This window comes from Sturnira hondurensis, unplaced genomic scaffold, assembly GCF_014824575.4.
Source record: "Sturnira hondurensis isolate 20B ecotype Veracruz unplaced genomic scaffold, ASM1482457v3 Scaffold0004136, whole genome shotgun sequence".
In the NCBI taxonomy this organism is placed as follows: Eukaryota; Metazoa; Chordata; class Mammalia; order Chiroptera; family Phyllostomidae; genus Sturnira; species Sturnira hondurensis.
This window is the reverse complement of record NW_028076767.1, coordinates 2223507-2248558: the sequence shown is the minus strand read 5'-3', so window position 1 is coordinate 2248558 and position 25052 is coordinate 2223507. Positions and strand designations below refer to the sequence as shown.

The 25052-nt window shown below is 40.4% G+C and overlaps 1 protein-coding gene across 1 annotated transcript in view; it reads left to right on the top strand.

Annotated features, from left to right (window-relative positions):
• PARD3B (par-3 family cell polarity regulator beta) overlaps positions 1-25052 on the top strand; it is a 976716-nt gene that overhangs the window by 547240 nt on the left and 404424 nt on the right. The window contains exon 11 of the mRNA XM_037043522.1: positions 16815-17000. Within this exon, the coding sequence (XP_036899417.1) occupies positions 16815-17000 (186 nt within the window). The remainder of the gene's footprint in view (positions 1-16814; positions 17001-25052) is intronic.

Below are 25052 nucleotides of genomic sequence, written 5' to 3'. Positions count from 1 at the left end.
ATTGGGGTGGCAATGGTTAATAAAATGATATAAGTCTCAGGTGTACAATTCTATAGTACATCGTCTGTATGTTATATTGTGTGTCCACCACCCCAAGTCAAGCCCCTTCTATCCCCATAATCACTGTCATATTGTCGTCTGTGAGGTGTATTTTGTTTTTATGGTTTTGGTTTGTTTTTTGTTTTTTTTTGCTTAATTCCTTCACCTTTTCCTTCAGTCCCCCAAACTCCTCTCTTCTGAGAGCTATCAGTCTGTTCTTTATGAGTCTGTTTCTTTAACTTTAGTTTATTTATTATTGATAGATTCCACAAGTAAGTGAAATCATGTGGTAATGTCTTTCTCTGACTGGTTTATCTCACTTAGCATAATACCCTCCAGGTCTATCCATACTGTCACAAAAGATAAGATTTTTTTTAATGGCCAAGTAGTAATCCATTGTGTAAATGTACCACAGCTTCTTTTATCTACTCATCTACTGATGGGCACTTGGGCTACTTCCAAATCTTGGCAATTGTAAATAACGCTGCAATGGACATAAGTGTGCATATATTCTTTTCCTTCAGATATATTCCCAGAAGTGGGATGGCTGGATAATAAGTTGTTTGCTTTTTTAAAAGTCTAGCCTTTGCTGCCAGATAACAGTTCAGAGGTTCCTCTTTAACCTGTAGGGGATTTTTTTCCCAGAAGAAAATAGCGATAGCATGTAAATGTCTTACTTCAGAAACCTTTGAAAATGTAACCCGAAGATTGCTTTGCCTCTCACCCTCAGCTCTCAGTGACTCTCGAGGGGGCTGGCAAGTCTTATCAGTTATAAGCAGCCAGGCAAGGGCAGCCAGCACATTGAGAGGCCAGGACAGTATAATGGTCAAGGCCACTGGGCAGGTAGTGAAAGGCCTCTTGCTATGTTAAACAAATGCGCTTTCCTTCCTGTCTTCCGCAAGAGCTAATTTTGTTTTTCGCTTCTCCTTGGTGTAAGAACAATGAGGATTCATAAGGCCATTCTGCCTGTGAGGGGATGGGTGTGCATTAGATTATCATAAATCCACAGATAAAAAGTGCAGTGGTCAATGAAAACGGGCATTCTGGGTGAAAGAAAAGGTTTAATTGAAAGTACTGTCCCTGGAGTGACAGATGACTGAGCGTGGTATTGAGTGGACATTAATGACCATAGACCAGAGAGTGAGGAAAGCAAGAGGACGACCATTCTATTTTTTTAAGTTCCCAAATCTATTTTTCTTTAAGAGAATGTGAGAGCTTATCCAATAGAAAGTAGGGGGAAAGTGGGGTTTTGATTATACACAGTGTGCTCGGAACACTGGTAATGTGTCTTAGGAAGTTGCAGCTGAATTTTCTACTCACACCGATAGTTTTGTTAGCAGTTGGTGATCTAGACAGAGGACACAGTGTATGATATGCTGGATAGTGGTTAAAATTGGCACATACCTGTTGTATTGAGTTATACTAAAAAATGATTTGCACTTATTCATAATTCTAGAATTTTTTGACTCTTTGATTGTCTCTCTCAGCTCATTCTTTAAGTACATTGGGTTTTCATTCAGTGTAACAGAAAAAAATAGCCAAAAGAGGCTTCTGAACATACGGTCCCCATTAAGCACTGGACGGCTTGCTTTGTATCACTAAAATATGGCTGCCTTTGTAAATCACACATATTTGTTTAGCCAATGCCCTGCTTTTGATGTGGCTAAAATAATGGGATGAACTCTGCGTCCACGCAGACAAAGGCTGGGATTAAGGACTGCCTTAACGAGAACATAATTGGTTAGGTGTCTCTTTGCCAGTCATTACCATATTTGACTTATGACTTTGATTCTTCTTTCAGGTCAAACACAATGTAAAATATATTCTGAGTTATCTGAGCCTAATGTGTATGATTTTAAAAAGACAAAAAAATGGGGAGATACCAAATATATTAAGAGTATTTTACTTGGTGTTTATGCCCAAGTAGTACCCAGCTTACTTTGGGGAAAAAAAGGTCAAAACAATCTTTAGTTCACTTGCCCTTCAGTTTTAATTTAGAACAAATGAATTGTCTCAGTAAGTGATTTTAAACTTTTCAACCAATTGTTTAGGAACTGATATAGATAGAGTCTTAGTTTCAAATGTAAGAAAATATTTTTAAGGGTTAATTTGAACAAGGTAGTTGCCAAATAGTACCAGCTGTCATAATAAAGCAGAAGTGAATGACAGATTTACTCCACCCCGTATCAAAACTCAAGAGCGGATATGGAGATCAGATGAGCCAAAATAAATGTGAGTTCGCAGAAACATTTGCAAGCTATTTTCTTGCATAGCTCAGCCCTTCATAGGCATCAAAGTGCAAACAGGTCATGATTAAGCTTAGCACGGTTACAACAGTGGGAAAGGGGAACCTCTGTTGTTGTAGCTACCCCGGATGCACAGGCTGGTGTTCCAAAAGTCTGTTTGATGATGGCGGTGGTGGTGGCAGTGGTCTGTCCAGCAACCTACTAAAGCTGAATTGAGAATTTTGAACTCTTTTTGAATATTAATAGAAAGCGAGGCCCACATTGAGCTACAGAGGAAGAACTAACTGATGCAACACATGTCAGCAATGCTCTTTAAAGAGCATTTTGCACACTCTTGTTCTCAGGCATGCATTAGAGTAGGTACTGGTAGCATAAATTTAAGTAGAATGGTCTTTGTTGGCCTTGAAATTCTTATAGGTTTATCTGATAACAAATAACCATAGTACAGTGTGATTAGTGCTAATTATGGTATGTCCAGAGTGTTAAGGAAACCCAGATGAGGGCCCAGCCAGAGACAGCAGGTGACAGTGAAGACAGGCTCTGATCCCTAAGTAAGAGTTTGTCAGTGGGTGTCAAAGCAGGACTAGGGAGGGAGAGATTTTTAGGTAGAAAGAATTCCACCCAGAAAGTAAGAGAAGCTCTTTGTAACATTTCAGTAATTCATTTTATTTCCATCTAACAAGCACTCGAAAACGTGAATGCTGGAAGTGTTGAAATTATGTTTTTATAGATAAGTAAAATATACAGCTGTCACTTTTTTGATCTTTTAATGCTATTATTTCAAGAAGGGCACTGTGGCAAAGAAGTGTCAACAAAATATGTAGTCACCATAGAACAAATATTCATTATACATACGCATCCTACTAGAATCTAAACTGGATTCAAAGTTGAATTAAACGTAATTCCTGCCTTTGATGGGATCACCATGATACCGTGGAGTGAAGACAGGCCAGCAAATAATTGTAAAAATAGAAAGTGACGAGAATTGTAAGGATGGGGAAAAGAAACTGAAATGGAAGCTTAGAAGAATGCAGATTGTTTTCCCACTGATAAACTCAGGGAAGGTAGCGGTGTCTTACGTGCTGTGACGCAAAGGCAGGTGTTTGGAGCTACTAAGTAAAGAGTCTTTTATTCCATTAAACCTTCAATGTAAAATTTCTTGTGAGGTGAAAATAATTTCTATACCTGGTGTATACACATATGCATATGAAATAAACTTTTCCTTACACGTGATTTTGTAGTGTCATAAAAATTTTAGGTCTGCACCATCAGGAAAATGCTTAACTAAAATGTTTTTTTTCACTCATTGTGTTTAGATGAGTCTCTCCTTTTTCATGTGTCAGCAAGTAAACCTGGCGCTGTGTTGTATTAAGTGTTTTTAAATTAAATTCCTTAGATATGAACTGAACTGAGATAGTCCTTAGTTAGCCTGTAAAGCACACTTGACATTGTTGGAAATTAAGATCCATTAGTTCAGGAAAGAAAGGAGTCCTGCCCAGCCTACAGCTGGGGAAATATTGATTGGAAGTGTGCTGAACTTTTAAACTTTGTGTAATTACACACTGATTTTACAGGAATTAAGGCCATAGAAATTGCTCCCTTACCCTTGTCCTGCTTTCCTATATATAACGGCAAGGCAGAAGAGCATTTGGAAGGTGCATCCTGAAGAAGAATGATGTGAAGTGAAAGGCAATATTCAGTAGTTCAAGCCAGTTATTTAGGACTCGGGCGCCTCCTGAACAGACTCTTTCAAGAACTTGGCAAGAGCAGTGTAGGGACGTGGAAGGAGAGATCTCCCTAGAATTAGGTTACCTACTTCCTTTGCCTTAGAAAAATAGTACGGATCCAGAAGCCTCTGTGAAGTTCAGACTATGAGGTGGTGTGTTAGTCTGTTCATGCTGCTATAACTGGGTGGTTTATAAACAACGGAAGCTTACCTCTCCTGGTTCCGGAGGCTGGAAGTCCAGGATTAGGATGCCATCGTGGTCAGATGAGGGCCCTCTTTGAGCTGAGGACTCCTCACTGTATCCTTACAAGGTGGAATGGTTAGGGAGCGCTGTAGGTTCTCTGAGGGCATTCATCCCATTCAGGGGGCTCCACCTTATGACCTAATCACTTCCCAAAGACCACACCTCCTAATATTATCACATTGGGGATGAGGGTTTTAATGTATGAATTTGGAGGTGATGCTGATAACAGAAAACATTCAGCTGATAGCAGAAAGATATGTGTCAAATAGAATATGTAGTGTTAAAAGGAGAGAAAGAACCCTGACTGCTGTGTGGTTCAGTTGGTTGGGTGCCATTCTGCAAAGGAAAAGGTTGCAGGTTTGATTCCTAGTCAGTGCACATGCTTGGGTTGCAGGCTCAGTCCCTGGTCTGAGGGAGTGTGAGAGGCAACCAACTGATCGATGATTCTCTCTGACGTAGGTGTTTCTCTCCCTCTCTTTTGCCCTCTCTTCCCCAATCTCTAAAAATAAAATAAAATATTACCAAAAAAGAAAAGAAAGACATGATTAAGGGAAATATGAGCCCTATGATACATCATTAACCCTTGGTTTCTCCCGTGAGTAAAAAAAAAATCACCAATGGGTGAATGCTATTATTGGTCTCAATTCTTCACTTCCAATAATAGCATTATATATCCATACTGTTGTCCTGGTCTCATGGTATGTGGACAGTACTTTTCCAGCTATAGCCTGTGGACCTGGCCGTACAAATTCATTTGGCCAGTAAGATGTTAATGGATGTTTTGTGATCAAAACCTTTAAAATTTCATGTTTTTGCATTCATGTTTTAAATCAGGGCTCAGCTATCCAGGCGTCTAAGGAAGATGAGAAATGCAGGGATGGGCAAAAGTAGGTTTAAAGTCGTAATACACAAAAACAATACAAGAATTAATGAATGGTACTAAAAGAGTAAACCGTGTTTCACGAGCTCACGGCTGTAACCTTATCTTTGTCCCCCCCTTTGTCAGGCAGTCATGCGTGTGGTGCACAGCTTGGAGGCAGCCCAGCCCAGCCCAGTCCAGATCAGCCAAACCCCTTTCAACCTATAGATGTGTCGTCCAGAAAGACATGCCTTATTTTTGATACCACAATTTCAGATGGCTTGTTATGCAGTATTTCATGGCAATAGCTAACTGATACATTCAATCACTTTCCCCCATCATTTAACTCTGGGTTGATTCCCTCTCTCTCTTAAAATTGTTTATAGTAGCGAGAATGGGAAGGTATATCACAGTATAATTTTAATGGGTTTTCCTACTCTATAGAATCTAAATTACTTTTTATTTTATAGTCAGTTATATCAGAAAATTAATTTTAACAGATTAATTAACTTATTAAAAGGCAAGTTATATGTCTATCTACAAATGGTGTATTTAATATACATATGTGTTATTTGTAAATATATATATGTGGTAAGAACACTCTCCTTATAATAAATAGAAACATGTACTGTGAATTTAAAATTGCTGTTGCACTGAGATTTCTCAGTCTGTGTTTGGAATTCAGGGTTATTTGTCTCTAACACTGTACTAAAGCGGATTGGTTTCCAGCTGGACTGTCCTTAGATGGAGACATCAGAGAAAAGGGACGATTAAAGAGGTTATATTTTTGTCTTTTGATTTTCTTATAGCCTTAACCAACAAGCAGAATGGCCCCTCCTCCTTTAAACAAATTTTACTTTCTTGAGGCTGTGGTTGTACTGTTTTACACCAAAGGGTGATTGAGTAAACGTGACTCTGTGCACCTTAAAGAGAAAGAACATTTAACAGGGTCCTCCGGGGACATGTAGGTAACTGAGATGTAACTCCTGCCTTGGAATTCCCAAGTCGGGAAGAAAACCTATTGTATTTACTAAAAGAGTTATTGAACCCTAAGTAATGACACATACACCAAGGATAGAGGATGTTGTGTAGAATAGTCTTGCACGTTGACTGTAACAGTTGAAGATTTTGTTCTGTGACTGTGTAACTTCCTAAAATCACCATGGAAACAGCCTGTAGTTTACTGTCTTTGAACTATCAACAGAAGTCTCCCAACCAAAAGCTGAAAAATAATAATATACTTTAAAATTTCTCATAAGGAAATGAACCATTTAGTTATCCCTGCGAAATTAGGACTCCCTCATTGTGAAAGCTTTAGAACGTTCTTGCCATTCTGAATCTTTGAAGCTGGCGTGGCTCTTGTGGCGCCCTGTTGTTGCTGATGCCGACCGTGACCTACAGAATGTGCACAGAGGTGTGATGCCAGAAAGCATGGGGCTGGAAGGTGAGCCATGAGGGGGTGCGGTAACTCCAGGACTTTGTTCTTGACTTAGGACGTTTCTTTCTGGAAATGTCTGCTCCATTTCTTTCTAGCCTAACCTTCTTTGCATTGCGTTAAGTGTACACTAAGGAACACTGTTTCTGCAGTGTGCTTTGTGCAAAAATGTGTTGCATGCTCAGGTGTTAGGAAATATACATATACTGACCTTTTAAAAGCACCGAGAAGTCCCAGAATAAAGAAACCTCTTTCCTAGATTGTTTCATCATTTTTCCCTTATGTGCAATGATTGTAACCCCATGTGTTAGACCTTAGATTGAGCCAGGTTGGTTGGCTTCATTGGTTTCTGGAGGCTGCTCTAATTGGACAGTCTCAGGCCAGACTTCCTCAGGAAGCACGAGCAGCCTGCAGACTGACCGTTGTGTTGTGGGGTCAGAGGTCACCCACAATTTCCTCAGTACCCCCCACTTCCTGAGCTGCGGGCTGGGCTGTGGGTGAAGCAGACCCCGTGGCTGGTATGTTCTCTTCCATGAGGTGCTGCGTATTGTTTTTATGTTTAGCTTTTGTCCCTGATGGTTGCATTGTCTTTTAAAGGTGTTAAGTGCAGGTAGCCTGGCATACAAAGCATTTGTGATCTCAAAGATACCGGAAAGAACCCAGGTTCTCAGTCAGATCCATTCCTCTTAGAATCAGACCCATTATGCCTCCTTTATAGATCAGTAAGTTCTTACAGTCACAATGTTTGTTCTTGGATCATATATTCCTATCAGAGCATGTATTCTTATATTTTAACCACTGAATTACCTTTTGTAACATATTTATGACATTTGTAATCAGGTTTCTTTAATCCACCTTTAATAGGGAGAAGTAGACAGACAGTTTACTGTTTCTCAGTGTTTCTCTGCTGTTTCCCAATGTTAAGAAAGTAGGTTTTAGTTTTGTGAAATTCCATGCTGTTTAAATATAAAATATTCATTTACATTACTTTTAATGACAAAATATTATATGCCTTTTTTAAATCTTTATCTGAAATGGAAAAAAGTTGCCAGCGTCACTAAACTGTTGAGTTTGCTGATTTTTCAAGAACGTGCACTGTAAGTAGGAGGGGACACAGGTCGCTGTGGGAATCTTAACTCTGACTTACTTTACTGTTGTTAGTGTTACTCTCCGACTTAGTATTAAATTGAGGTACTTTTAGATTGAACAGGCAAGACAGGCCATTTTTTGACATTTGTTTCCTGGTGTTAGAGTAATCCTTTACTTAAAGAAAACTGTTTTGTGATCAGTCCAGTCAGAGGTCCACTCTTGCTTTCAGTCGTTCCCTCCTTCTACCCCCTTTCAAAAAACGTGAAAAAATGAAGGGTCTCAATTACAAATATTGTATAGGATTTTCTTCATTCAGCTATTTGGTTAAAAATTATTTTAAAATGAATAAATGTGCCCTTGTGAGTATCACATAAGGACATATATTTAAAATATTTTTTACTAAACTAACTAGAAGAAATCTACACTAACATTTTTTATCCATTAAAAGTGAATACCAGTGTTACTTACATTTAGCTGTATAAAACTTTCCTCCTACTCATTGCAACGCTACCCTATGCTTTCCCTTCCCTTCTGATTGATGTGTAATATTGATCTTTGTGTTAATTCTCAACAGCCTGTAGTATAATTCAGTGTATTTCTTAAAAATTATCTGCACCATGATCTCTGCGTCTTTTCGGTAATTTGTCTGTATTGTCCAGAAGACAAAAGACTTTAAAAGATAATCTATCCACTTGTAAACCACCATGAGTTCTGCTGATCTCATTTCTGTATTAGCCGCAGCAGTGGGAAAGCCTTTTTCCATTTATCCCGATGATCATCCCCAGATTACCATTTGCATGTGCATGTGCCCGCTCATCTCTCATTGTCCTCTTTCCTTTACTCTCGGAGAAATATAATCTAGAATAAAATGCCTCCCAGCTGTTGGAATCCGCCTCTGATCCCCACTCTAGGGTGATGTCCACATTTTGAATTTTATATGATCCAACTGGCCCCAAAGCTTTCATGTTTATAACAGCTACTCATGCTTTTTTAGAAGATTAAAAATGTTCAGAAAACTACGTGTCTTGCAGGTGTCTTATCCTTTCATTGTTGTGAATTTATTTAGCTGTAACAAAAATTCCGTCACCTGAAATTCTGTAGAATTTACTTATTTAAAAAAAAGTCAACAGTGATTAAGCTTATTATAAAATATCCTGGCAAAATTGCCAGGTATGGCTTTTGCTTGATGTTAAAAAAGAAAATCATTAATTTTTTTTTCCTTAAAGTCCTTTTGTTTGAGTTTTGGTAATTGACAAAATGATTGCATGTGAAACAAAAGTCTTGCATAAAGTAAGCTGCTCACAACACAGACTAATTACACATTTGGGAGGCAAGGCAAAGACATCCAGAGCTTACTCATGCTGAGCCAAGAACACAGCATTTAATGAAATGAGGGCCATAAAAGGTTCAGCATGGATGCTTTCAGGTCTGACCTGGGCTTCTGGGAAATTGAACATTGGCCCTGCAGACTGGTGGATTCCCCCGGGATTTGGGAAGCTGGGTTATTACCACTTGCATGCGTGAATCCAGCACTGCTTTACAATACAAGAACATTTGTGATTCCAGAAATGGACCCATTTGGAACACTCTTAAGCTAATGATATAGATGCCTCCCTAGTCATCCATCTTCCTGCCTCTCTTTCCTCCTCTCACACCAAGTAATTACTTTTGATATCTCTTTGATAAAAGTGATTAGAATATCTGGCCAGGTCCAGCCATGTAGACTCCTCTGCTTCCTCTTTTTCTATGCTTAAAGTCTATTTTCTCTCTCTCCAATAATTCTATGAATGAAACTGCAAGGTCCTCCCGTGTTGTTCAACAAGGTTTTTGCCAGTGATGTTCTGTATAGATGGGCCATTTCCAACGACAATGTTTAGTGCATAGTAGAGGCTTGATGAAAATTGGTTGAATGACTACAGTTTGCAAAGATTATCTCTTGTCACGTGAGCCAGAATGGATCAGTCTCATTCATGAATTCCGACTGTGACAGGTTATTTAGTATGCTGAGGTATAGACATAGTATTACAGAGAATAAAATGAGAGAATGGAGAGATAGGAAAAGAAATAACTGAGTGGAAATATATAACTGAGTGGAAATATATCACCCTCTATAACTAGGGTGATAACAGATCAACAGCTACAAGAACCTGGGGAACATTTACCTAGAAAACATTAACAAGTTAGTTAAGGCTGGAGATGGATAGGGTAAAACATTAAGATGGCTCATAAAAAATAAAAAAGAAAAGGCAATTAACATTTCACGTACCATTTTCTTTTACTGTTTGTTATTTAATAAAGATACTGCACACACACATATATACACACACACATATATCACTGCAGTGTTTTCCAAATTGAAAACAATTCTCCATTATTTTAATGTAGTGGATTGTATTCAAAGCTTATGAAAAATAAAATAACTTAGAAAATACTAGAATCTATTGCACCCTGGGTATTTTCTCATGAAACTTTTGTTTATGTGTGTGTGTGCACACACGCATGCATGTGCATGGAAGGATAGATAAGTAGATGGATAGTGTTCACGTGGTTCTTGATCACAGTGCTTCCCAGAGTTGATGAAATGGACCATAAATGTTGCTGTTTGCAAGGTTCACTTATGATTTGAGGTACATGATGCAACCTAAAACCATGAACAGCCCAATGTCTGTCACAGACTGGTAGCTGTGACACATCACAGTGCTTTCATTGGGCATTTGATGTCGAAGCTGAACTGGGTTGTTTTCTCTCCTAGAAGTGGAAAGTATGGTATGAAAAGGGAAATTGGACTAGATTACTTTTAAGATTCCTCATAGCTGTGATACTTTATTATTATTTTAATGTAAAAACTAGTTCGTATAAATATTTAAATTAATGAAATCTGGAATAGTAGGAATTAAGTGTGGTGCCAGCAATTTATCCATCTGCATATGGTGTATACAATCCCACAAATGCAGTTCACAAATACATATACACACAAGCACATACTGTTGGATGTGTATTCATATATTAATTCTTTCAACAACTATACAGTACCTTTTTCTGAGTCTGGTACTGTTTTAAACACTAGCGATATACTGGTGGAAAAGAACAGAACAATATAAAACTTTCTGTACCCAAGAGACATTATTTGAAAATAAGCAAGTCAGTACACAGTGCATGATAAAAGCTACGGAGAGAAATAAAGCAGGATAATGGACATGGGTAGGGTGGTGTTGAGAGGCCCTTAAAGTGGTTCTAAACAGAATAGTCCGGGAACTCCTCACTGATAAACTGGTGTTTGACTGGAGAACTGAAGAAAGTGAGGGAAGGAGTTCAGCAGGAATGTAGGGGAAGAGCATTCAGAGCAGAGGGAAGAGGTGATTCGGGAGGCTTACGGCAGAAGTGCACAGGTGCTACTGAAGAAAACAGGAAGACTGATGTGGTAGGTGCAGGGTGTTTGGAGGTGTGTTCAGAGAGCAGAGTCAGGGCAGTCAGCTGAGGTGTAGCTTATAGGACATCGTTATTGTTTACCTCGTTTACAGAACTAGGTTATTGTCCGAGTGAGGTCGGAAGTCTAGGAGGTTTTGGGTGTTTGGTTGAACAGGATGGGTCTTGCTATGGTGTTGAGAAACAGCCTGAAGAGGAAAAAGCAGATGCAGTTAAGTAGAAAGGAGGCACTATTACAGAGAGAGCATCAGGTGAGAAGCAGTACCTGAGATAGTTGGAGTGATAGGATTCTGTGTGTGTTTTTAAGGTATAGTCTGCAGGACTTGCCTATGGGTTGGATGTCGAGTGTGTGGTAAGAAGGGAGTTGACGGTGACATTGAGGTCCCTTGCTTGAATGTCCAGAAGAATACAATTGCCGTTAACTTGCTCTGGAGGGACAATTTAAGGGACGATCTATTTGCCTATAGTAATTTCAAGGTAAAAATCCTAATTGAGTTGATCACTAGAAGATTGGTTATATGCATCTGTAGTTTAGGGAAGAGAAGTGGAGATATGAGTTCGTGACTCATGACTGTGTAAATGATAGCTAAAACCAGGAAATTAAATGAGGTAACTTAGAAAGTGAGGATGGGAGAGAAAATGAAAGGTCACACGATTGATCCCTGGAACACTGAGGTCTTTAGAGATTGGAGAGATGGAACCTGCCAAGGAGGCTGGAAAAGCGTGCACGGTTAGGTAGAAGGTGAACTATGAAAGAATCACGTCCTGGGACCAAGAGAAGGAAGGATTTCAAGAAGTAGAGTCTTGAAAAGTCTAATGCTACTAGAGAACAAGGCAGATGAAAGGTGAGAATTTAGCAATGTGGAAATCATTGGTAACTCTAAGAGGAGCTTGAATACACTAGACACACACACATACATGTTTATATACTATATATACATAGTGTGTATTATATATGTAAATTTTTAAAAAAGATATAGCATATATACTACTTATGTATACTACTGAATTAGAATGGTCCATATTTCAATGCCAGTAGATAACCAAGTTGTTTTCTATAGAAATAGATGAGGCAGATGGGAGCAGGTAGGTAATAGGTAGACAAGTCAGTGTCTGAGTATGTGTACAAAGTGTATATGTTACATAAATGAAATACGAGGTCTGTCCAGAAAAAGTCCAGCCATTGTTAATGTAACAAGAATGGTTTTTGCCACATCAGCATAACCTAACAGCCAAGGACAATGGACTGGAATACACATGCATGAACAATGACAACTTCACTGAACTAGTCAGTGGGGTGGTAGATGCCATTGAGTGAGCATGTGTACTGTGTGGTCGTGACTGAGTGAGTAGAGCAATGGATCTGCATTAAATTTTGCATTAAGCTTAGACATTCTTCCATGGAAATTATTTGGATGATTCGGAAGACCACAGCTATGGGCCCCTGGTGATAGGCAGCTTCATCATGACCATGTGCCCCACTCATGCATCACGTCTCGTGCAGAGTTTTTTGGCAAAACATAGAATCACCCAGGTGACTTTGCCCCATTATGGCCCAGATTTGGCACCCTATGGCTTCTGTCTTTTCCTCAAACTAAAATCACCTTTGAAAGGGAAGAGATTTCAGTCCATCAATGAGATTCAGGAAAATACAACAGAGTAGCTGATGGAGACTGGGAGAACTGTGGGAGGTCCCCAGGTGCCTACTTTGAAGGGGACTGAGGTGTCATTGTCCTGTGTACAATGTTTTTTGTATCTTGTATTTTCTTCAGCAAAGGTCTCTATTTTTCATAGTACATGGCAGGATGGATACTTTCTGGATAGACCTCGTGTACTGTACACGGAAGATTTTGTGTTTAATTTCATATCACATTCTCACATGATTATAAGTCTTTGTGTCAATGCTATTTTATATCATTCTGTGATTCTTAATATAGGAGCACAAACATAATATACATACAAGCATAACTAACCTAACAAACACCACTGACGAACTGCATTTTTTCCTCTCTATTTTTATGTAAGTAAAAGGTAGCATTTTGTATATGAACCAGTAAGTTTAATATTTATCACTTTTCCTACTCTGTTCATACCACAAAAAAAATCACATTCCTGAATCTGGAAAATTCAATGCTATAAAACCAGAATAAGTACAGAATTCCCTGGTAGTTCATTCTGACCAACTAAGTGGTCAGTCACGAACCTTTTACTGCCAGCCCCTCCGGGACTTGGGAACACGTGGACAGGCAGTTCTGCGGTCTCAAATACCTCTCTGGGTCCGGGTGGTCTTCATCTCGACTACATTTGGCAATTGTTGATTCAGGGCCATGGGTCTCAACCGGAGGTGATTTTGCCCCCAGCAAACAGTTAGCAGCGTGAAAAGGCTTTTTGATCGTCACAACTGGGAAAGGAGCTACCACTGGCATTCAGTGGGTGGTGACCAGGGATCCTGCTGAATATCCTACAATGCATAGGACAGTGCCCTATAGCAAAGAGTTATCAGGTCCCCGATACCAGTCATGCTGAGGTTGGGAAAGCTTGATTTGAGGGTCCCACATGGCTGGCCCTGGGCAGGCGTTAGGACTGAGGCCTGGACACATGCAGTCCAGGCATCTATCTGAGCATCCACCTGGCCCCTGCTGTAGGAACCTCAAGGACGTGGAATCTAGACACGTGGCCTCTAGCAGCAAGTATAAGAGAAAATGAAAAGTCAGAAACTAGATGAAACTCGTAAGTTTTCCCTTACTATTCCAGGCTTGCCTCTGAATTTTTCCCCCATTGGATGTCTTGGATGGGAAAAGCAAGGGATGCACCTGACACAGTTTGAGAAAAGCTCTTGTCCAAAGAACAGGAAGCCAGGGAGAGTCTAAGGTCCGGATGATCCTTTGGGATCATGTTATTGTGAAGGTCCTGCCTTTGGGGCTCCCTCGAGGACGTTGGCCCTCTTTCGGTACTGCTCCCTCGTGGTGTCTGGCAAGATCTGAGTTTAATTTTCAGGGTTACTCATTGAGCCAAGATCATTGGAGGAAGGCATTCAGCATATTGATTTTTTTGTACATTAGGTAAAGGGACATTTATTTCCAGCAGAGGAAATGGCTGTGTTAACTACCGTAATGGCTTCCTTCGCCATTGGAAAGTTTGCCATTATTAGAGACCACTAATTACAGCTTGAGCCTGATATAGCTTAAGAAAGACATAAAACATCACTGCAGTTGGGTGGGAAATGTGAAACGGCGTGGCACGTAGCTGACACTGTAGGACTCTGTCTTGGGATTCCTTGCGGTGAAACCAAGTCGTGGTGGGTCACAGACGCCAACACTCAGCGCAGCAGCTAGAAGTCAGACACCAGAGCCACAGGGTGTGGGCCCCACAGAACTTCAGCACCAACAGTCAGCACGGCTTACGGACACTAGGCGTGGTACTTACCCATGCACACAGGGTGCTTACACACACGCACACAGTACTTACACACACGAAGTACTTATAAACTGATGTGCCCCTCAGTTTCCTCATCTGTAATAGGGCATGAGAATTATCCCCAAAGGCTTGATGTGAACAGTAAGCATTCTGATATGTGTAAAGCACTCGGAACAGAACCAATCGCTCTTAGCACTGGTTTGTCACTCACAGGTAGCAGGAACTTATAAAGGATCGATGTTCAGTTTAAAATGAAAAGGTAAGCATACAATCACCTGATTTCCACTTTGACTTCACCACGTGAGTGATGAATGAGAGGTGCCAGCACAAGCAGGGGCGGTGGAACTGACTAAGAATTGAACGCGGCCCGGAGCTGGTGCGGTTACAGAACCTGGTGGTCGGGGGGCGTTACTGAGCAGGACCTGTCCTCATGTCGCTGGGGCTCTGCTAGATGGAAAGCCGGAGCAGCCTCCCAGTCTGCCTCCTTCACAAACCTCTAGTACAAATAGCAGTTCTTTAATTTATATTTTACTTCAGTAGAACTTTATCAGACTTAAATTAACCAGCTCCCAGAGAGGCCCGGAAACATAAATGATTATGAAATGTTGTGGAGTCTCAACAGGGCATTTTGGAAGACAAAGACGATGACTCAAAATTTACATTTAATATTTAACTCTGGCATTCCAATGGAAAAAAGACAGCTAGCTTCCATCAAATGATAGGATTTTTTTAGATTATAATGAAATAGTTAAAAGAGCTAACCTCTAATAGGTTTATTAAATTAAGCAATAAAGTTTCATTTCTTTAAAGCTACCTCTTGTCAAAATATTTACAGCTAACTTCGTTTACAGTGAAATTAAATGAAGGAACTACTTCAGTAAAGTTCAACATGGGTTTTCTCTGTTTTGGTAGGAGTAGAAAATGCCATGCCAGTGGGTCTGGCTATGCTCAGACCTCCTAATCCCATTTTAATTATGGGTTCTTTGCTACCTCTGATTTTATTGTTGCTATTTTGTGACTGACATTCAGACATTCCCAGTGATTTTTAAAATACATAATTTTACCTACGAGTACCTCAAAGTGACCTTCAGAGGAGAGTCTCCAGACATAATTACAGAGAGGAAGGAACGGCAGGCCTAGAATGAGTTGATGGTTTCCAGGGCTACCTCATTTTCAAGTTTCAAACCCCGTAGCAGAGTTTCAGATTTCTGCAAGCTTAAGAGGACTGTAGACGGGCACCTGCAAAGTTCGCCGCGTGGACAGCACTTTCTTTTTTTTTAAATTTATTTATTTGTTTTAATTGTTGTTCAAGTACAGTTTTCTGTCTTTTACTCCCATCCCAGCTCGATCTTTTTGACAAAGGCCTAGGCAGTTACTCTGTCAGAACAGTTTTTTTCAGACTACGTTATACAAAACATGAAAACCAAAGTTATTTTCTTCCTCCCTTAGATGACAAATAAATAAGCACTTCTTATTGCCGCTGGTGTACATTTGAAAAGACCCGGGACTGATACAATTACCCAAGGACTTCTCCCTGGGTTCCTGAACCCTAAGTGTGCCTTTTACTAGCACACTCTGTGTTTTTGAGGACAGCTATTCCTGTGGCCAGGTGTCATTTGTCAGAGAGGACCTCAGTATTTATGGGGCATCACCATTTCTTTTAGGTTCAAAACTGGATGGCCAGTGAGTTATACTACCCGAAGAAGCATGCTTATGGCCTGAGTTTTGACAAAGTGAAATTTAGTTCAGTGATCTCCATTATAAATCAAATCTCTCTAATTTTAAAATAACATTTTGTTTTTTCAATGTTCTGTAGTCTATTGGCAACCTTTGTCAGTAGCATTGCTTTCATGGTAAATGATATTTTAAATTATATAAGCCAGATATTTCTTTAAAATTTTAGCATGTTTCTGCACTAAGCTCTGTTCCCTTGTCTCCAAAGTGAAGGTGCTACAAGCACATTAGCTCTAAGGTCTTTTCTGGTACCCAAGATTCCCTCAGTCTAATGCCCAGCCTCTTTAATTATCGAGAATGTTCTGCTGAAATTTCAAATACTTACCCAATGTTTCAGATGACGTGGTTCTGCCTTGCCAAAGGATCTTCTCCGTTGCCCATGACCAATAGGATTCCCCAAAGCTCTCCCACCCCTCTCTGGATGTGGCATTGACCCCTTGCAGGGAGAAAGACCACCCTTTGCCCAGTAGGAGCTGGACTGTGCTGTTAGAGGTCCAGTCATCCTCTCTTCCCAAATGCATCTGTGTTTGACCATGTGGGTGTGTAAATATTAACCCGCTCTCTTCCCTTTGCTCTTTTCACATGCGTCTCCCCGTCAGAAAGGAGAACCTGACTGCCATGCTCTCTCCCCGGAGACAACTGATCAACTCACCTTTGAGATCCCCCTGAATGATTCTGGTTCTGCTGGTCTTGGGGTGAGCTTGAAAGGAAACAAATCTCGGGAAACTGGAACGGACCTGGGGATTTTTATCAAATCCATCATCCATGGAGGTGCTGCTTTCAAGGTGGGTGAGAATGATGTTTCCACATCAGTGTGGAGATAAATGGCTTTCGTGCTTGAGGACTGACTGGCTGGAGAAAGTGGGCAGAGGTGTGAGACCCCTGAGGCTTTGCTGCCACGGTCAGGAAATGGATGTGTGAACACAGCTGGGCAACAATGGTCTCTTTTTATACTTTAAGTGGCTCATTTCATTTCCTAGAGATGGGTCTACAAACCCAGCATGATTAACATTCTTTCTTGCATTCTTTTTTATTACTCTGAATTTGCAACCTAAAGGACTTGAACCTAAAAATATACAATCAGAAAAACAGAACTAAAAAAGAATAAGTCAATGTAAAGGTAGCAAATAAGAAAATTGTGCCAGCAAGAAAAAAGGCTCCGTGGAGCCTGTGAGTGATTGCAGTATAAGCTGAAGGTCATTGATCACATTTCATACACTTGAAGATAACCACGGTGCTGGGAGTGCATTGTTTGCCTTTGAACTAGGAGAAGCCTATATGTTTCCCTGCCCCCACACAAAAAAGGAAGAACATGATTCTGCCCTTTGACAATGGACCAGGAGTGTGGCCATGGCTGCGTTAACGTAGGGCGATATGTAGTTGCCTAGACTGCGTGTGTTCAGATCCAACTCCACCACCAGCTGGCAAGGAACTTGACCATCTCCCCACCTGTGGAACAAAGAAACTAAATAATACCTAACCCACAGGTTCTAAGGATTCAATAAAGTGATACAGAAAATGTGATTAAAGCAATAAAGTGCTTACAGAGGGGGAAACATGCTGAGCTCGTGTCTCAACTCCTGCTGGACGGTGAGACCCCCAGAGTTTGAACCCTACCTTAGCGACTCTGCAGATGTTGGCAGGTTGCTTGTCCTCAATATGCCTCGGTTTCCTCATTTGTAAAAAGAGCACAATTCACGGTGCCTGTGTCCCGGTGCTCTCATAAGTACAAAAAGAGGCAAAATATATAAAGTGCCTAGCACAGTGCCTATGATACACTTTATAAATATTGGCCATATTTAAATAACCTTGATACTAATAAGGTGTGCCATCTCCTACGTAAACACCAAGAAAGCCCAGTTAGGGTTTGTAGGAGCAGCCCGGGTCCTGGAATCCTAGGTTTCTGAAGCATTTTTCTTCTTCAACCTGCCGTATCACTTCTGTTGCAGACATAGACACTGAGGTAATGTCTTTTCATTTGGGAAATAAGAAATGTGTTGTGGACAGACGATTCTTCAATGCATTCCTTGGATCGGGTGGCTCTGGTTGCATAATAAATAATGACTAAAATTTAGTAACAGACATTAGTGAGTCTATTTTATTCAGGGCCCTCGTGACTCTGTAGGGCAGCTGGAGGGCTGTGGATTCAGGCCAGTGTCTCTCTGTCACACCATAGGTTGACAAGTCTGACTGTGCTCCTTGCATTTCACCTGTGTCTTGGACCAGCAGGCTAGCTGCAGCATGTTCTTCTTATGATATGAGTTGTCAGAGAGCCCACAGCAATGGATGGAGCTTCCTAAGTTCTGGGATCCAAACTGGCTCACTGTTACACACACACACACACACACACACACACCATTGGCCAAAACAAGTCATATGGTTGACTTCAAAGTCAGTCCAAGGCATGAGGAAATATAGTCCACCCACACTTTGCCCTGGTGAAGCAGAGAAGGATGAAGAATTGAGGCCCATCATCCAGCCTCTCTGACTCTCCAATCTGGCTCAGAAATGCAGAATCAGGAATAGAAGGGAAATAATAGTAATAAAACAACAACAGCAAATAATATTCATTATTCTTAGTGCAAATACATGCTGGACAGCATGAAAGGTGTTTGGGGTGGCTTCTCTGGTTTTGTGCTTTACGCTCACACTGAATTATTAGCATGTCACTTCACCACGGGGAGACTGCGGGTTGTTAACGCCTGTCTGCTTGGCATCTGTATGCCTGTTGTCACACAGCCAGGACTTGCCTAAACTGAGATTTGAATCCAGGCAGTCTGACCTCAGACCCTGAGCTCTGTGGCCCTGAGCTGAAGGCTCTTCTGTCTGCTCTATTCCTGTCCTAGAGATCAGGGACTGTCACCCTGGAGTTCTCCTGCATCAGGCTTGTCTTTCTTAGCCAAGCCATCCGAGCATGTACTGTGTTTCAGGACAGTCTTGGTCACGTTTGTGGACATCAGCTTGATATGATTCTTCTCATTCCTAATGACAGCTCTATTTGCAGAATTTATTCCAAGTAAAATTGAAATTGAAATGAATTTTTGGAATTAAAAGCAAACATCTTCGCTTTTCTATGGGCAATAACTTAAGCTCAAGCAGATATTGGAGAGATGGATTAATACGGATATCTGTACTTGTGCGAGTGAGCATCTCCTGACCTAAGCAGTTTCTAACAGTCCTGTCTCTTACAGAAGGAGTTCGCTTTCCATTTATGTAAATTTCTTTTCTGACACTGGTCTGCTGAGTCAGACAGTCACACCATTAAAAACCACTGGACAGCATATTTATAGCTGATCTTGAACAGCAAGGGGCATCAATCATGAGTTTAGCCTTATTGTGACTGTTCAGTCTCCATCCATCTTGTTTACTTGTAGTGTAAAGGGAAGAGGCCTAAGCGGTGCTCACAAGACATCTGATTAACTAGGTAAAAAAGAAAGGGTTTTTCTATTCTCCTTCTGCTGTTCTAATATTCCACTGTTCCCCCTCAAAACATCGCCACCTGTTCTGTGACACAGGATTATGTCTTACAAAAATTGTTTTGAGACTCTGTTCCTGACCCTGTTCAGAAGATACAAATGCAACAGACTGCGTGTCCCCGGGGCAAAGGGGAGATAAGTGTGGGGATCACGGGCTTTAGCATCTGGCCCTGGGTGTTTACCTGTATCAACAAAATCATCTTCCTGCCAGCACATAGTCTTTTTCTCCTGGCCCTTTATACCACTAATTGGTTCTCAAGGTCTTTTTTCCCTTTAGAGAAGGTGGGTTTTTGAAAACTAAACGACTTTGAAAACTGTGACCAAATTCTTCCTGTGGAATTTCTGTGCTCGATTCTCCTGGGGGCCTCAGTTGGTGTGAACAGACAGGCTACTTCTTACCAGATGTGAAGCCCCTCCCTGAATGACTGTGACTCTGATTGAGGGCCTCTTTTTTTTTTTTTTTTTTTTTTTTGCCCCCTTACCTTTCAGGCTACTGTTTTCTATCAGGTCAGCTCTTATCTGGGTTACTTCTAACAGAGAAGTAAGCTACGGTAGGAGTGCCTCTTGGAAGCCAATCTGTCACTCACTCTAAGGGCAAGCAAAATGGTGTTTTACTCTATTCAGAAATATCCAAACGCTTAAATATTTAAATCCTAGTCAAGAAGCCCAGAAACTCTTCCCCACTCATGTTAGGACACAGCATTTGCCATTGCAGACTGTGTTTGCATCCCGAGGTCTCTAGGGACCCCTCCTGCGCTTCCCCCTGAGCTGCCCTTGCAATGTACAAAGTAACCATCCGCCGCCAACAGCCAAGTGCGACTCGGAGTACTGACACTAACATGCTTGAACGATACCATGCATTGCCGCCTTCCGTAGCTTCACTCCAGTTGCTGCCGTTCTTCCTATTTGCCGCCGAAGCCCAGGGCAGTTGCTTCCAGAACCAATATGTACTACATACAAGTATATGGGTTCGCTTCTCATGACCTGAGGACGATGAACCGAATAAAAATAGTGTGCCATGGCGATGCTTTTCTAAAATTTCACTTTTGTGATTGGAACTTCAAGTGAATGTGTGACTGGTGAGTGAAAAGAAACATTGCCTTCATTGTAGTGACAGGGAAAAAAACCTTGGGAAGTATGCGTTCCTCTCCCAAAATCCACTAAAATGTAGCTCTTCCTTTTCTCCACTGAAGCACACACAGAATCCTGACTATCAGATCAGAGGTCTTAGATAGTCTCATTCTTATTTGCTAAACATTTTGAATTCTGACATCAGTGGCTCTTTTTTTTTTTTGCTTTGCTTTTGACATACCATGTTAATTGAACCTTTTTTGAAGAAAGTACATTTTTACATCTACTGATTATACTAATTTAAACTGCTTAATTTTTACCTTAAAAATGAATCACTTTTAGAAAAACATATACAACTAGAATAGCAATTTTTAAAAATGGAAATTTAATACGTACTGAAAACAAATCTCACAGAACCTGATTTAGTTTTTTTATTTGACTTTGGGACTTAAATCTGCCCTATGGAAACTTTGAAATAATAAGGTAAAATTAAAATTTAAAGACAATTTTTGCCTAGGGAATAATGTCATATATAAAGCAGATTATTTAAGGGCTCTTAAAAAGAGAGAATGAATTTAGGAATTCCTGTTATTCTCTAGAAAATTAATTAGCCAGGTTTGTGCTTAATAAATACTACTTGATGATGATGAAATTAGGTGAAAGAAAAATGCCTGACATTGCTAATTGCAAATGCATGCGCTCAGAATATGAAACAGACATAATTTAAATGATTTGATTTTTGTGTGCTTAGGAAATTCGAATTCTTCCCTCTGAGAGATGCAGAATTTCACCATCTACACTATTTAATAATGAGTGAAAGAAAAAGGTTTATCCAACACAAGCAATCCTCCTATTTTTAAAATGACTAAAATATGAATTTTTGGAGAGACTATGCACAGTCCTGGAATTTCTGGGAACATGGGGCTTGATTCTAAATCTTCATGTCTCTTCATAATAAGGAACATTTAAGAGCTTCCAAGCTCTTGACGGGGGTCCGATAGGAGTTCCCAGCATGAGTAATCCTCACCCCCATCTCTGCTGGCATCGATAAATCCTGTGACAGATCTGTAATTAATGAATTCAAAGGAAGATAAAAGGGGTAGCCTTCTAAGAATCACTCATGTTAAATGGTTTCTTCAACTATTCATTTCCCTTAAATTGATAATGTTTTCTACTGGGAGAGAACCACAAAGATCATTGCTAGTGTTCTTGTCTTCCGGATTTCTACCTTTGACAAAAGGACCCTGCAAGCCAAGTGGAAAATAGCTCCACTGCAAATCCTCAAACATTAGAACCCAAACTCTAGCATTTCATCCTAGTCAGAGAAACATTATACATCTTATGGACTATGAAAAGCAGGAACTTTCCACCCTGGTCAGGTAGCTCAGTTGGTTGGAATGTCATCCCATACACCAAAAGGTTGTGGGTTTGATCCCAAATGTTTCTCTTTCACATCAGTGTTTCTCACTCACTCTCTCTTTTTCTTTCCCCCACCTCCTTTGTCTCTAAAATCAGTAAACATATCCTTGGGTGAGTATTAAAAAAATAAAAAACAGAAACTTTACCAGGAAAAATTCACACTCAGTATTTATCCATTAAAAATTTTATTTTCATTTTACTTAAAATGAAATTACTAATTTAAAAATGAGAAAAAAATCAATGATGTTGTGCCAATTATTCTTAATCACTTTCCTTTTGTTAAAAAGCTGAAAATGTTAGTGAATATTAGCATATAAATGAGAAGCCTGTGAATTTTCTGCAGTAGTAACTATTTTATAAATATATAACATTACTTTTAAAATCCCACAACACCAGCATGAATCATTACTTTTCTTGCTGATCTTTATCATGCTCACATTTTTATTTCATGCATGGACATGCAAATGAAAAGTAAATTTATACCATGTTGGAGGAAATTTTGGAAGTCTATGTCAATTTGATGTATATTTTGGACTCCGTGATTGTCTTAATCGGCTTGAAAAAAAAAGAGTTGGTAGATCTAATCAAAAAGGAAATTATAATCTACGGAAGTTGATATTCCAAGATGACACTTTGAATCTGAAAACAGTACCTTTCACCCGATAAGCTACATTCACCTTCGTGATAGGCACAGATAGGAGTTTATAATACGCTCAGAGTTTTGTTCTAGAAACTCTACTTTGGGCTCAGTTTTCTAGTAATCAGGCTTTTAGCCATCATAGCACAAATAAGAGCACTGTTTATTTTTTTAAGTAAGTAAATAATTTTCAATAAGATGGAAAGGCCTCTGAAACTCTAATCTGATTAGGCATTTACGCAGAATCTTTTTGATCCATATATCACACATATGCCTTCATAAGCTTTTTATTATCCGGCTTCCTAGGCCAAAGTAAACTGAAAACAGAAAGTCAGGAAGGAGATAGGAAGGGATGGAGAGGAAGCTGCTGTGACTAGAGACAGAAAAAGAGTAACACAAACACCAAACGTGATTACTTCATCGTAGGCCCATGAATACTGTGACGACTCGCAGTCACTGCTTCTGAAACTTTCTTGCTGAGGAAATGACAAGATTCAGTAGTGACGATAATCAAGGCTCTAAGCTATGATGTATTTATTTATGCCCATGTTTCCAGGAGGTGTTCAAAATGGAGAGAGTTATAATACATTTTGAAAACATTATATCAGAATAGATTTATATATGTTCTGATAAACAAAAAAAGTACTCTTCAGATGTCTTGTTTTAAAAAAGTCTCATGCCGCTGGTGCTGAGTAAATGGCATGTTGCTGAAACTTCGCTGGTTTGCCACAGAATTGGAGTGAGCCTTTTACGGCAATAACTGAATTGGATAAATAGAGAATCTTGCCCAGCTGACCAACAGGATATGGGGGTAGTTCACAGAAGGTAAGCAAGCTCCATTTCCAGAATGATAAAGGCTCCTCGAACATGTGCTGGTGTAGCCAAGCTCGCCTGGATTCACATATCTCTCATCGTCATAGTCTGTAAGTTAAACAGTTTGTCTATCGTAGTTGAAACTTACACCAGGCCCAAAGCACCTGAATGAAATATTTTTCAAGCGACTCAACTTACCAAGTATTTCTTGAAGACCTGCAGTGAGGAATTTAAGACGACTCCTTCCATAATCTGTAGAGGTGGTAGGCTGATAGAGTAAGTGTGTAAACAACCCCACTGTGATCTGGGTTATGGCACACAAATATGAAAGTATCATGGGTGTTGAGATGATCAAGCAGTGAATTCTGCCTATGGAGGAAATTATGAATGAAAGACAGCTGCTTAGCCTTCTTACGAAGGATAAACGTTCCACAGGTGAGCAGGACTGCAAAGGATATTTGGACAAAAGGAAGAGTGTGGGTCAAGTAGCCATGGTGTGCACACCAGAATGCAATTTGCTATCCCTGGAAAAGAGAGCCGTGGTTGGGGGAAAACGTCCCGTTAATCTTGGTTGGAATTGTCATAGGACCTGTGATGGAGAGCATCGGCCAATGTAGGCAGCTACCCCTCCAGACAAGAATTGATGTGCTTGAAGTCTTAGCAGCTTTCTTTATTCCACTTCTTAATTTTAAAAACTATACTTTACAATCTTGATTTATTCTGTTCCTTTCATTGCTCCTGCTTTTTAATGAAGTTAAATGATTTCAATCTGGACTGCAAGGTTTTCTTCTAAGTTGTGATTTTTTTCTTATATTTTCAAAAGTACAACAGGCAGAAGTTGTCACGGAATGATTTTAGGGCCTTGAGAAAGTTCTTTTTAGGACAGTTCTCTCCCTCCATTGGGTGCCATCTCGCCTGGAGGCCCACCCCACTCTGGGAGAACCCTGCCCTACAGTCTGAAGTCAGGCTTCGGGGTCTGGGCTGTGGGTGTTGATACTATCCCAGAAGCTTTACCAAGGGCCCCTTTAGAAACATGCAGAGGCAGAAGCTGACATCTGGTCATGATTAATCCTCTCAACACCATGGCCTAATGCGGACTGGCTCTGGGCCCAAGCCGGCTGCCCCTGGGAAAGCCAGCCTACTCTCAAGGTTTTACAGAGACTGGTTCTTTACCATGGCTTTCTCACTCTCCCCTCGGTAGTCATGAAAACTTGAAAGGTAGGGATTTCACAAGAAATTGGCCCAAAGTGGTGGATTAGGCCATGCACTGTCACCAGTAATCCTGACGGAGGTAGAAACCAGGCTCCACTGAATATAGTAGGAGCCGAACTGTAAGGTCACTGGATCAAAAGTCATGGATCTGCGTCCATCGGCACATGAAACATCCTCCTGACTGCCCCCCACAAAGAATGACCTGGTCC